This window comes from Nanorana parkeri, unplaced genomic scaffold (genome assembly GCF_000935625.1).
Source record: "Nanorana parkeri isolate BGI_ZX_2015 unplaced genomic scaffold, ASM93562v1 scaffold537, whole genome shotgun sequence".
Classification (NCBI taxonomy): domain Eukaryota; kingdom Metazoa; phylum Chordata; class Amphibia; order Anura; family Dicroglossidae; genus Nanorana; species Nanorana parkeri.
The window spans coordinates 198806-212116 of NW_017306805.1; the positions used below are offsets into that span (position 1 = coordinate 198806).

The window sequence follows — 13311 nt, forward strand, 5'->3', positions numbered from 1 at the left end:
TTCTGTGTAGGAAGCCTTAATGGCAGAGTGAAAAGTCTTGCCTGAATAAAATATTGGAATGCCGATGCTGCTACTGTGACGTTATCCTTGCCACCACATTGGTAACAGTGACTCCGACTACAACCCCCATCCACCTCCCAAGTAAAAGAACCAACGTTGACTTTGAGCATAGTGACGAATGACCCCTATGGCAAGAAATGAGCAAAGATGAATGAAGCTGAAACTGAAAACAAAGCACAATCTGCTAGTTACAAGACAGATCCGTGTTATTTTCTTCCCAGAACAGTAAAAAAAAAAGTGCACCGGAGACCCCGAGAATGCCCTTACCCTGCTTTCATTGATCTAATAAACATTTGTCCCTATGTAGTTTGTACGGTAGAAGGCGGCCGAATGATCGGCCATAGATCAAACGGCCAAAGTTTAATCTAGGAATAGAAAATGCAGCATTGTATCCAGTAACATGCAAGCAGCACTTCTCATTTTGTATAATTCTGTATTTTTGTATCCTATATATGTCTATAAGAATCAGATCCTCTGTGTGCATTATAATCCGTTCCGTTTTGTATCCATTTTTTTCAGCTAGTTACTGTAACAAATTAACCAAAATGGAATGCGTGCTGCCAGAAATAGAAAGAGTTGGTATTCGCGGAATTTTGTCTGAGTATGACACAGTATCATACCTGAATTTGTTCCGATTATTTTGCATTAAGTGCCAGAGGCTAGTAGTTCATCAGACTTTCATCTAAGATGTCTATTGATTGCATGGAATTTGTGCAACAATAAAAGCAAGCTTCGAAAATGATTCTTTGAGTAAAAAATGTCCTTATTCCGTGTGCTTTTAGGGACATCCGCTGGTTATATGCGGTACTGCGTTCTCAGCTGCTATTTCGCTTGGAAACTCAGCCTGATTTCTAGTCTTCGGGGGTCCACTGAATAAAGGGGTTCAGAATAGCTGTGATCCTGGCGCAGGAGGAGCAAGAACCATCCTGGGCCACTGGAGATGTAGAGGTAAGAGACCCGAAATTAGATCAGACTAAAACTGAACTCCAGGCAGATAGAAATGACGTACGTTAATATGTTCAGTAATGCATCTTTATAGAAGAACTCCAGGCAAAACCTTTAGTAACCCCCCACCCTGCAAGGGTTAACTGCTCGTTTTTGTCTAGGCGCTAAAAAAGTTATACTCACCCAAACCTCTGAGCCAGCTTCCTGCATCTCCGGTCTCCTACACTGCAGCATTAGAATATTCCTCAGCGTCCTCACATCTATACACTGGGGGGAATTTATCAAAACTGGAGCAGCTGTGCATGGCAACCAATCAGCTTCTCTGTTTAATTTTCAAATCTTAACTGACCAAACTGAAGATAGAAGCTGGTTGCCAGTTACAGTTTTTGTCTGCTCCAGTTTTGATAAATTCCCCTCATAGTATAGAACGTGATGATTTATGGGACCTTAGACCACTGCACAGGAGGGGGGGAGAGATGCTGGGAGGACCGGTCTAAGAACAAGCCGGTTATGCGGTTCAGGTGAGTATAACTTTTTTTCTTTTCTTCTAGCACCGAGACAAAAACAAGCAGTTAACCCTTACAGTGTGTGGGGGTAGTCCCACTTCAAGGGTTAATAAAAGTTGCTCTGAGTTCTTCTTTATGTGTATTTTGCAAGCAAACTTTTTGTGAAGCTGGGCAATCTTCAGGAAAAATTCTAATTTACACGCTACACTGGGTGTGTAAATGATAATTAAAACCCTGTATGTTATGTGTGGAGGGCCACTGCAAAGTATAAGTGAATCTTACCTATGTGCTCCTACACCTAACACCAGTCTTCTGGCCACAGCGGGGAGGGAGGGGTGCGATTGGAGAACATCACTGGTTAAGTCGCATCTCTACTCTCTGTTGCACATTCACAAAATGTCTTGTATTTCTTCTAAGAATACAAGGGGTTCTGTAACAGAGAAGGGGGCAGAGATGTGACATCATCTCCCTCCTTCAATCACAGAACACTGACAAGCTGCAAAATTTAACAGCGTTAAATTTTGGAGCCGACAAGCTGCAAGGTACACACGCAGTGAGTCATTTATCATTTTTCCTTGAATATGGCTTTGAAAGAGAACTATGGGGTCAGTGTATTTCCCCATAGTTCTCTTAAGGGTCACAGGAGGACATATACTAGCGTCCTCCCGTGACCCAAAGCGCAGTATGTCGTGAGCTACAGCTCGCGGTATACTGAGACCGCCGCAGCCGGGACGGATCCCGACATTACTGTCGACATCCACCCAGCTGCGTGAGTGACAGCTGGCTCTGCCTATCTAGAGGCAGAGCCAGGTGTACCCTCCCCAGTCCTTTCCGCCAGTCAGCGCTGGAGGATCGGAGCGAGGAGGGGGAAATCCCTGCATGGAGCCGTGAGTGACAGTCACGGCTCTCTGCAGGAAAATGATCGGGAAGTGAGCGAGCAACGATATGTGTTCACCCCCTGATCTATTGAGCCGACGTGTGACAGTTTCATTGTCACATGTCGCCTCGAACCATGAGGTTGAGTGAAAATCGCTCACCTCATAGTTCTCCTTTAAAGCAAGTAAGAAGTGCTTTTCATTGGTCAGCATGGTCATGTGACTTTGGTGACCAATAGCCACTCGTCATTTGCCAGTATTTTGTTCATTGTAAACTGCGGGTTTATGACTGTACACCAGCTGGTGGGGCATCTCCAGGGCCGGCCTTAGGCCTTTAGGCGCCCTGTGCGAGAAAGCTTTACAGCCCCCTCAGTGGCCACACCCCCGTAACCACACCCATTTCCCCCAATATCCGCACCATTTAAAGACTCCTATTTTGTTAAGCCGTAAAAGAAACATATTAAAAAGTATGATAAAAATAAAACTTTTATTCAAAGGTATTAAACTTGTAGGCACAATAGAAGTATTCTTATCAAATAAAACAACAGAAGGTAAACAATAAATGTCAAACGCTGTCATGTCGGATGGCCAGCCGTGAGGGGGAGAGAAGCCGCCCACAGGACGAGCTGTGACGGCCGCACGGCGCCCTTGTTGCCATGGCGCCCTGTGCGGCCGCACAGCTCGCACACCCATAAGGCCGGCCCTGGGCATCTCACACAGGTATGTTCAACAGTGGCCAGGAGAGGTAACAGGGTGGTGTCAGTAAGTTAATTTTTTCAAATTCTCAGCAACTGCAGCCAATCAGCTGGCTGAGAGCGAAGCAACACAAAGAGCAGATTAGTCATGCTGCAGGGCTAGAAGCATGCTGACAGACAGAGTAAAGTGACAGAGGTGAGCTCATCAATCTGCTGCTTCTCCTTTTACTGTCCAGTCACAGGGTGAGGGTGAGGAGGAGGCCTATAAGTGTTACCTAACTGCAGCAGAGAAAAGTCTCCTTCCCTGCCGAAAAGGTGAGGTGTGGCAGAGCTGTGTAAATCTCAGAACTGAATGGATAGAGATACAAATCTTTTGGCAGATAAAACAGCTCATATACATATTGTCTGTGTATATAAATAATTGCCTGAAGTTAGGCTTTAAGCTGCCAGGTCTGTTCTGGGTTAGGGGTGTGATACAACAAGATTTTGATTTTTATCCTTGTTTGATGAGCAGGAAGAGGAGCTGGCAGTCCAAGATCTATTTGCATTTTATGGCTATGAAGCGTCAGACCCCTTACCTGATAATGAAGTAGAGAGTAGTGAATCTGAAAGTACACAGCCATTATTCCAGGTAAGGAGTCCGTATGTAATCATAAAAACACACTGCTTTTAATTAGACATGGAGTGCAAATGCCTTATTATTTTCTTGCACAGGTTCAAGCATCATCTGAAACTGAACAGATGTCTCCCTCTTTGGCTTCTGGAGGGTCTGCTGATCTCTCTCCTCGTTTTGCAGATTGTAAGTATATATAAAGGTTTTCTGTTTTTTTCTTTCGTTGTAAGAGTTATTTATTACATTGCTAAAAAGTATAATTATGCACTAAGCCATACAGTAATGCTTTGATATTATTGTGAAAAATGATTATAGAAAAGGGAAGTGACCCTTCCAAGATAGGAAGTAGGATTGGATATTTTGTTTTGATATTTAGTACTATATAAGTAGAACCTGAAAACAAATACCACTTATTATTTTAGATCATATTTTTTAAAGCCCAATTAAACTCTCTTAATGTACTACTGTAATGCAGTCAGGCTGCATATACAGTAATGAATGGCTCTCCCTTTTTTTAATCTGCTTAACCCTATGCTGACAGCATTAGGAGAGTCAGACTGCTGTTCTCACACACAAGCAGAAGCCTAGTTTACTGATATTTTTCCACCTAAACACCGCTCTAATTAACCACACTGCTTAGGGAGCCAGAGAGCTGTTGACTAGAGCAGTATTTTGTGGGGCATGCCAGACACTAGGAGAGCTGGGCAGCTTACCTGTGAGAGCAGCAGTTGTCTTTTCTTCTGCCCCCAGCATAGGGTTTTTAACCCTTTTCTGCAGTACTTGGCTCATAAAATTAGGCTTACATTAATACATGAAGAGTGTTCAATTAGGCTTTCAAAAGTAATTAGAATTGGCTGTAACATCAGGCTTGATTTGGGTCTTCAGATTTGACCTAGTGTAATTTCTAATAGTTAAACCTTTAGCAGAAGAAGGAGACTCGGTGTGATTCATACCACCCTATCTCCCTTATCAATGCAGATGTAAAGGTTCTAGCCAAAGATGTAGCCCTTAGATGAAATAGGTTTGTGGGCAAGTTGGTGGGATCAAGTCAATCAGGCTTTATTCCAAGAATAAATCTATAAGACTGAATATTTCATAGGTTATTTACAAACCTAAAATTACCTTATATGGATGAATGTTTGAGTGGTTATATCAATGCGCATACAGTGCTTGATATATTATGGTTACATTTGACTTTGGGCCTAAATGTATCCAATGGCTAGAAATATTCTTCACAGCACTCAAACGAGAATTAGTCAACAACTCTATATCAGACTTCTTTTCAATCTTTTGGGGGAACCAACAGGGTTGTCCCCTCTCACCTACTCTCTTTGAATTTGCTTTAGAGCCTCAGATGATTATGTTAGGATCCTCTTCATCCATTAAAGGTTTGAAAATAAAGTCGCTAGAGGAATGTGTTTCCCTCTATGCTGATAACACATTGATTTACCTAGAACACCCTAACCTATCTCTTCTTCATCTCCTGAAAGAGTGTACTCAGGTTTTACACTCATTTGGTAGAATTCTCTACTTATTCCCCTTGATCCTGAGCAGTGGCGTAACAACCGGGGGGGCAGGGGGGGCACTTGCCCCGGGCACAGGACTGAGGGGGGGTGCCGTCAAACCTTTGCTGTTCCAAGGTGTGTCTCTTAGACCTGTTTGAGAAACTACAGATCTCTCACCACTCTAATAAATTAACTAAGGTCACTACACTTTATGCCCAAAAAACATAATGATTACATGGAAGCATGAATAAATAGATAAACCTGGTCAATTCAGCTCTCCCTCTCTATCAACTTACATACATGATAGGGGCTCCTGATAACATTTGGGATCCATGGTCTAATTTATCACTTACAGTATCATCCTGGATGGCTAGAACTAGGAGACTAAATTATTCATCTGATTTATTTATTTTTTTAATATGTACATTACTTGCTCAGCTTGAACTAACCACAATTGCTGTTAACGCCACTCTGTAATTAACAATGAAGGACATACGATTGTATTATCTGTTATAGTTTATTGTATGTATGTATGCATTTGCTTAACATGAACAAAATTCAATAAAAAGCTTATTAAAAAAATTTGAGAAAGAAGCGATAATCCTGCCAAACTCTTTTGCAAGATGTAAACTCATTAGAGCTCAAACATAAACCAAGAACAATCTCTAGAGAATTGCAGGCCTCTCCATCTTCAGGACTAAGCACTGCTTCTTTATGAATGCACTGAGAAGTTGATTTCAATCTTTGAGTCTGCAGCTTTTATTAAATGTATCTCTGAAAAGTAAAGGGTAACATGTAATAAATATAAAGTAAGTAATATCCCAATTGACCTGCAAAAGTGGAAATACACTTTAGGCTAGGTTCACATATCAGCGGACCGCTCGATTGCTGTGTGGCCCCATTGACTTCAATGGAGTTATATCCGCGTGGCAATCGCTGAAAAAAAGTACAAGTACCGTGATCGTGTGTGATTGCATGGGCGGTATCATGACGGGAAACCTCACAAATTGCCTGGCGTGACTGGGGTGCCATTAGAAAATAATGGCACCACCAACGCTTTCAGTGGTGGTGTGTGATTCCGTGAATGTGCGGCCATCATCGCGGTTTTGTGCACGATCGCCCTAGTGTGAACCTAGCCTTAAACTTTTTTGAATGGATAGTGTAGGTAGTAGAGATAGCTACACTATCCATACATAAGTTTAGCGTGGATAGAGGAGTGAAGTGGATGCAGACTGAACAAGAAAATAAATCTACAGGTCTATGGTTAGCCTTTGTTAAGATTAGATAAGTCAAATTAGCTGTTGCAGTTTTTACAAAGAATGCATCAGTTATTTTAATTTTAAAATAAACAGAAGTGGTGTAGTATACCTTATTTGTTCTGGTAATTCACTTCAAAAGTGAGGCATTGCACTAATGTTTTTGTAACTATTAGCTAAAAAATTAATATGCGCTGCACTCTATTATAATTTAAAAAATGTCTTCAGATAAAACTTCATAGTACTATGAATAATACCACATGAAGAAAGACAGGCGAGACCTGCAGTATAGAACACACAGTGAGATCTGCACTAGTGAGATTTGCACACCAGCATACAGCTCATTCCCAGTATTTATGGCGCCAATGAGATCAGCACACAGCACATTCCCTAGTATCTATGTCATCATTTAGATCTGCACTGTAGAGCTCTTAGCCCACTTCCCAGTGTTTATGCCATCTACAGGTTTCTGATCACTTGTGTCCACCTGCTGTGCCAGTGTGTCTGCAGCTTAGAACTAATTCATGCCTCTCTATTACATGCATTGCCTCATGTCTCCATTACAAATATTAGGCTCTTTTTCTGGTGTTTTATCCTTGATGCCATGCCGTATTCACCCCCAAACTCTCGGCAGAACAATGAAAAGGCCCTCCCACCCCCTCATCCCTCAGTTTAGATTGTGCTTCTTACTGTCCAGGAGCACAATGTTTATTGTTTTTGTGCTGATCAGATGGCTGCTGGGTCAGCAGTCCCCCCTTCTTGATACAGATCTGCCTGGTATGCCTTGCCTTGGCCTTCTGCTTTGATCAGAAGGTTCCCCTTTTTCCTTCCAGTATCTGGGCCCCTGTGTACATTGACTCCTGAAGCCCCCTGGCTGGTGAGCCCTGTCCTCCTTCTCCCCTTCTTAGGGGTTTTAAGAGGGGTCTGCGGTGGCTGGGGCATCAGAGAGTCACAGTCCTTGTGGCTTCTTGGGGGAAGGAGCCATAGGAGCTGCATGTGGCCCAGGCCTTGATCTGGGATAGTGCAATGTCGCATCTGGTGGCCCAGGATGACGTACTTCTGGTCACGCCCGGACAAGAATGCACAGTATTAGAGATTGCCGCTGCCATCCATATTCGGTTGATGGTTCTGTCACATACCTGGTAGGAGACCGGTGGATGAGGAGGTCTCTCTTGCGTCTCGTGTCCTGCACCCCCTGGAGGTGGAGACAGAGCATGGGAGGACATTGAGAAGCACGAGTGCCAATAAGGAGACCGGTCACCATGCTGGAGATGTCCTGAAGCAGAGTAGTCAACGTGGCCGAGGTCAAACCGGGCGGGCAGACAGATTCGTGGAGCAGGAGTGTGTTCAAGGAAGCCAAGGTCAGAACTAGCTGGGCAACGAGGTACAAAAACAACAGGCAAAGGAGAGTCCAGGAAACAGGTCGAGGTCAGAGGGTAGGCAGCAAACAGAGCGAGTCAAAGGATCCGGGTCAAGAACAAGGCAACAGGCAATCCAACAGGGTAACTGGTTCACAAGGGTACTAGCTGCAGACCGTCCGCAATGTAGCAAAAGGAAGGCTTGTTTATATAGGGCAATCCATTAGACCAAGGTGTCACTTCCTGTGCATTGGCCGTGTGCGCATCTTTCCACGCACTTCCGGTTGCATGCGCACAAATGCAGGTTTTCCAGTCATTCGGATGTACGTTTTCCCGCATGCGCAGCTGCCATCTTTTCCTTACATGCCCCACCCTAACGGGCAACCTCCGCATGCCCACTTGAGTACACTTTTCAGAATGGTTCCGGAAAAGTCTTTGAATAAGTTTGGGTGCATGTATATTGGACTTGGGTTCCCAAGAATTTTCCTCATAGCCGTAGCCCTTCCATTTATTAAATATTGAAGGCGACTTCCTCTTTTCCTGCAGTCCATGATTGCTTCCACTTCATACTCTTCCACCCTGTCAATAATAGAAGGGGCCAGGGTACCAGGATCACGGTCAGGAAAAGGGTTCAACACATCCTGTTTGAGCAAAGAGACATGTAATACTGGGTAGCTTCTGTAAGATTTAGGAAGGTAAAAATGAAGGGTGAAAAACAAAGTTTGCGCAGAGTGGTGACTGATCCCAGAGTGCACAAAATTGTTGTATCAAACTCTGCAAATGGGAGAAGGGAAGCCCAATCATCCTGGGAATAAGAAGTAAAGCAGCGGAGGTACTGTTCCAGAGTTTGATTAGTGCGCTCTGTCTGACCATTTGTTTGGGGATAGTAGGTAGATGAAAAGCCGGTTCTCTATCACCAGGGTTTTGCACAGCTCCCTCCAAAATTTGGATGCAAACTAAATACCCCGGTCCGATACTATAGTGCCAGGAACACCGTGGAGCTGCACTACCTCACGGAGGAAGGCTTGAGCGGTTTCTGAAGCAGATGGGGTGCCAATCATCTGGATAAAATGAGCCATTTTGGTCAGTCGATCCACGACCACAAGGATGGAAGAAGTAATCAGAAGGGGGCAACTCCACTAAGACATCCATACCCACCATATCCCAAGATCTAGATGGAATGGGTAGTGGACACAACAATCACCAGGTTTTGTCCCATTCAGTTTTGTTCTGGATGCAAGTCACACAGGATTTCACATATGACTGGCAGTCAGCTCTCCAATTAGGCCACAAAAATGATCTCTGCTGTAATTCAGACATTTTATGTACCCCGAAGTGACCAGCCAACTGATGGTAATGGCAAAGTTGGAGAACTGAGGTGCGCACCTCAACAGGTACAAATACGTGATTGAATAGAAAACAGTCCCTCCTTTTATTGTAAATTAATGCCAGCGGGTAAAGTTTCTAGAGAAAGCCTATTTCAACTGGGATTTCAGGTCGGCTTGTAACAACAAAAAACTGTGGGCAGGCAAAATATCAGGTGGATCAGGATTTTCCATTTCCGTATACATACGTGATAAAGCGTCGGGCTTGATCTTCTTAGAACCAGGATGGTAGGTGATGTACAGAGAGAAGTGTGAAAAGAAATAGAGCCCATCTGGCCTGTCAAGGTCTTAACCTTTTGCCTGAGCGAAGGTATTCGAGATTTTTGTGGTCCGTGAAGACCAGAATTGGATGAGCTGCACCTTCTAGTAAATAACGCCACTCTTCTAAAGCGGCCTTTATAACCAAAAGCTCCTGGTCTCCCGCATTGTAATTCCCCTCGGCCAGGGAGAGTTTCCTGGAAGAAGAAGGCTACGGGATGAAGCAAAGATTTTTTACCTTGTCATTGGGAAAGAATAGCCCCATTGATACTTTCAGGTGCATCCACCTCAAGAACATAAGGGAGTGCAGTATCAGGGTGTTTAAGAATAGGTGCAGAAGTAAAAAGTTCCTTAAGTCTGTCAAAAGCAGTCTGAACTGCAGGAGACCACTGAAAACGGACTTCCTGTTTAGTGAGCTGAGTGATTGGGTTGATAATGGCAGAAAAGTATTTGATGAACTTGCCCTAACAGTTAGCGAATCCCACGAATGGTTGGATACTCTTGCAGTCTCCCAGGATTGGCCAATCCAAGATGGCTGCTACTTTTTGTGGGTCCATGGAAATGCCAGTGGTGGGAACCCCAGGAACTGAACAGTCTCGTTTCCAAACTCACATTTTTCAGCTTTTACATAAAGCTTATGCTCTCTGAGTCTCCTCAAAATGTTTTTAACATAAATTCGGTGAATATCAAGGGAAGATGAAAAAAATGAGAATATCATCTAGATAATATCGTCTAGATAGACTACCATAACAAGATCTAGAAAGTCTCTGAAGATGTCGTTTATGAAATGCTGAAACATTGCCAGGGCATTACAGAGTCCAAACGGCATCACCTAGGTACTCAAAGTGCCCGAATCGAGTGCGAAAGACTGTTTTCCACTCGTCCCCCTCTCTGATTCGGACTAAGTTATATGCACCTCGAAGATCCAATTTGGTGAAGATCCTTGCAGATCTGAATCGTTCGAGTCCTGGAACTAAGGGTAAAGGATAGCGATTCTTTACCGTAATTTTATTTAATTCTTGATAATCTATATAGAGTGGAAGGGAATGATCCTTCTAAACAAAGAATATTGTTTTCCGGTCATTCGGAATTTGGGTTTTCACACATGCACAGCTGCCATCTTTTACTTACAATATCACTTTGGGGGTTAGGGGGTGTAGTGTGTCCCCAGGCACTTTTCCTCCCTGGGAATTGTAATTGGCTGTTTGTGTACTGCTGTCTGTTCTTTCATGTTAAGGCACTTTTGTCTGAAAACTCTGCTTCCCACCTTTCCATCTGCAGCTTGAAGTTCAGGTTAAGAAGTGCTGCAGGAATTGCAAGCTTAATATGTACCTACACTTTTGTTGGCATTCTGGGTGATCAATGTGCATTGCAAGAATTTTAACAAGCTTTGTTGCAGATTCCTACTGTTTTCTGTTCTGTTCTGTTTGCTTCTTGATTTCCTTCCTACAGATTCCTGAATGGGAGGGTGATTTGTAATGAGGAGAGGTGCAGTGTCTGCCTCCCCTTTAGAAGTAGTTAACCCTTAGGGATTATCTCCCCAAAAGTGGAATGTCTATTGCAGCGATGCATAAATCTTTACTTGTATCTTAGTGCAGACTTCTGGCAAAATCTGTGAGCCAATCACACCAGCAGCTGCTCAGATTGAAATGGAAAGGTAATTTTTAATAACTTGAAATTACAGAATGGCTTATATAGCATTTTTATGATATTTTCTATTAACCAAAGTGTAGTTTTCGTCTGTTATCAACCTCTTCAAACCCTCTTAGTGGAGTTACTTAGGAGAAGGAAGAGAGATTGAAAGTCGCTATTACTCTTTTGACTTGTTGGTAGAGTCAGGGTATTCCTTGAAATCTACTATCAGGGGAAGAGATTTATAGTTTTTTCGGCAATTTTTAGCCTTAGAGGAATGGTTGATTTTTCTTACAGGCTATTTATGCTTTAGAACAGATCCAGACACCCTTAAAGTTCTCATGGTTCGGGGCAATATGTACAGAGATCTGCTAAGTAAGCGATTTAGTCCCAGACTCCATTTAAAAGCCTTGGATTCTAAAACCTTCCAAACCTATGAGCAAGCCCTCCTTACAGTGAGGGACACCCCCACTAATCAAAGAAGGGGGACACCTGTCAGCCTTTGCAACCACCTGAAGTTTTTAAAATTTTCAAAGAAAAGACAGAAGAGACATCCATACAAAGACTGAGGAAATTCCCAGTTAGTCTTACCTGTAATGGTACTTCAAGGAATCTTCTAGGACAGCAAACCTACTTCCCACCATTTTTAATATGGTTTTTGTATACTTTTCCCCCTTGCATTGGTGGAGGTAGTCTGCTTTCATCTTCACTGAGGGACAAGCTTTTTACTGTTCTGTTTTTGTTTCTTGTAGAGGGAGGAACCAATCATCGCTCAGGTTGCTGTTCTTTGTAGGAATACCATTACCAGTAAGACTAACTGGAAATTTATTAGACCTCGTAAAAAAAAAATCAATATAAAAGTCAATTCACAAAAATTACCACACAGGTTATCACCCCTTAAAATATCAGATTCAGCGTGCTGATAACTGGAAGTTTTAGGGGGTTATTCACTGAAGGGTGAAGAGTTTTTGGAGAAAGCAGGAGAAGTGAACAATCTAGGATAACATAGTTAAAACAATGCTTTTAGCAATTCTATTACATGCAGTTGCACACAGTTACACACTAATGCTAATGTATGTAAAGGGGACAGAGGGGACACAGAGCTGCGCCCAGCGAGGAGAGAAACTAGGAATGCACCGCAATTTCAGCCGAAAGATGGTGCTTTCGGCATTTTGCCAAAAGTGCCGTTTTTGGCTGATATGTTTCGGCGGCCAAAATTTTGGTGCATCCCTAATTTTGGGTTTACACTTTAAGGTTTTACTCAGTGCAGTAAAATTTCAACACTTCCAGATAACAGCCATGTTACAAAACTGCTAAAATAAAAGCATGCACACAAATTTGGTAACAATGTCTGGTAGGGCTGCAACCAACTAATTGATCGATAATTGGCAACTATTCACATCGATTATTTGGTTGGATCCCCTAGCTCTCTCCTCCATGCTGAGAGGAGGGCACAGCAAGCGGTGGGCAGGTACAATAGCCAGCCTGCTATTGGCTATTGCAATTTGAAATGGCCAATAGCAGACTGACTATTGCAACAGCCCACTACCTGCTGGATTTACATTCATCCATCTGCGGAATCTTGCCACTGGCAACTGTCATTCCCTGGCTGAAGCTAGTCAAGCGCCATGTGCTTGCAATGCAATTATTGGAAAAGAAAAGATTATGGTGGGGGAAAAAGCCATTTTCGGTTTCGGCTTGACAAATTCTGCTGCGGGAGGTGCGTTGCAGTGCCATTCATTTCAATGGCACCCCAAACGAACTTCCCACAGTGTGATCGCCCGCACTGGAACGCAGGGTAGCGCAATGCCGTGTGTTTTAGTGCAGTACGATTGCAAAAAAATTGTGCATGCAGTTTTATTCTGAATAAAACTTTGTAATACTACATTTGTGTTAGGGATGTCCCGATGCCACTTTTTCAGGCCCAAGTACAAGTACATCCCCTCATGTACTTGCCGATACCAATTACCGATACTTTTTCTTAAAGGGACAGGTGACTTTAAACGATCCATAGTACAACTACATGTTATGTACTATGGATCATGGTTTAACCTATTCATGTTAGCAGTGGAGAATTGTAACTCTATTGCTGGAGTGTAGTGGAGGTGTGTGCTGTATATATGTACTACATATACATTACACACGTCCAGTACACTATAGCAATAGATTTACAGCCAGCCCCGTCCCAGCTTCCCTTACTCACAGTTTCACTCCGATCCCTGT

At 43.1% G+C, this 13311-nt stretch overlaps 1 protein-coding gene across 3 annotated transcripts in view; it reads left to right on the top strand.

Moving 5' to 3' along the window:
* Positions 1-846: 846 nt before the first annotated feature.
* The window catches only part of LOC108791255 (mesoderm induction early response protein 2-like), a 51234-nt gene continuing 38769 nt past the window's right edge, over positions 847-13311 (top strand). For all 3 annotated transcript variants that reach the window (XM_018561687.1, XM_018561688.1, XM_018561689.1), the window contains exons 1-3: positions 847-1008; positions 3596-3712; positions 3796-3880. In XM_018561687.1, coding sequence (XP_018417189.1) covers positions 3823-3880 — 58 coding nt within the window. In that variant the 5' untranslated portion in view covers positions 847-1008; positions 3596-3712; positions 3796-3822. The remainder of the gene's footprint in view (positions 1009-3595; positions 3713-3795; positions 3881-13311) is intronic.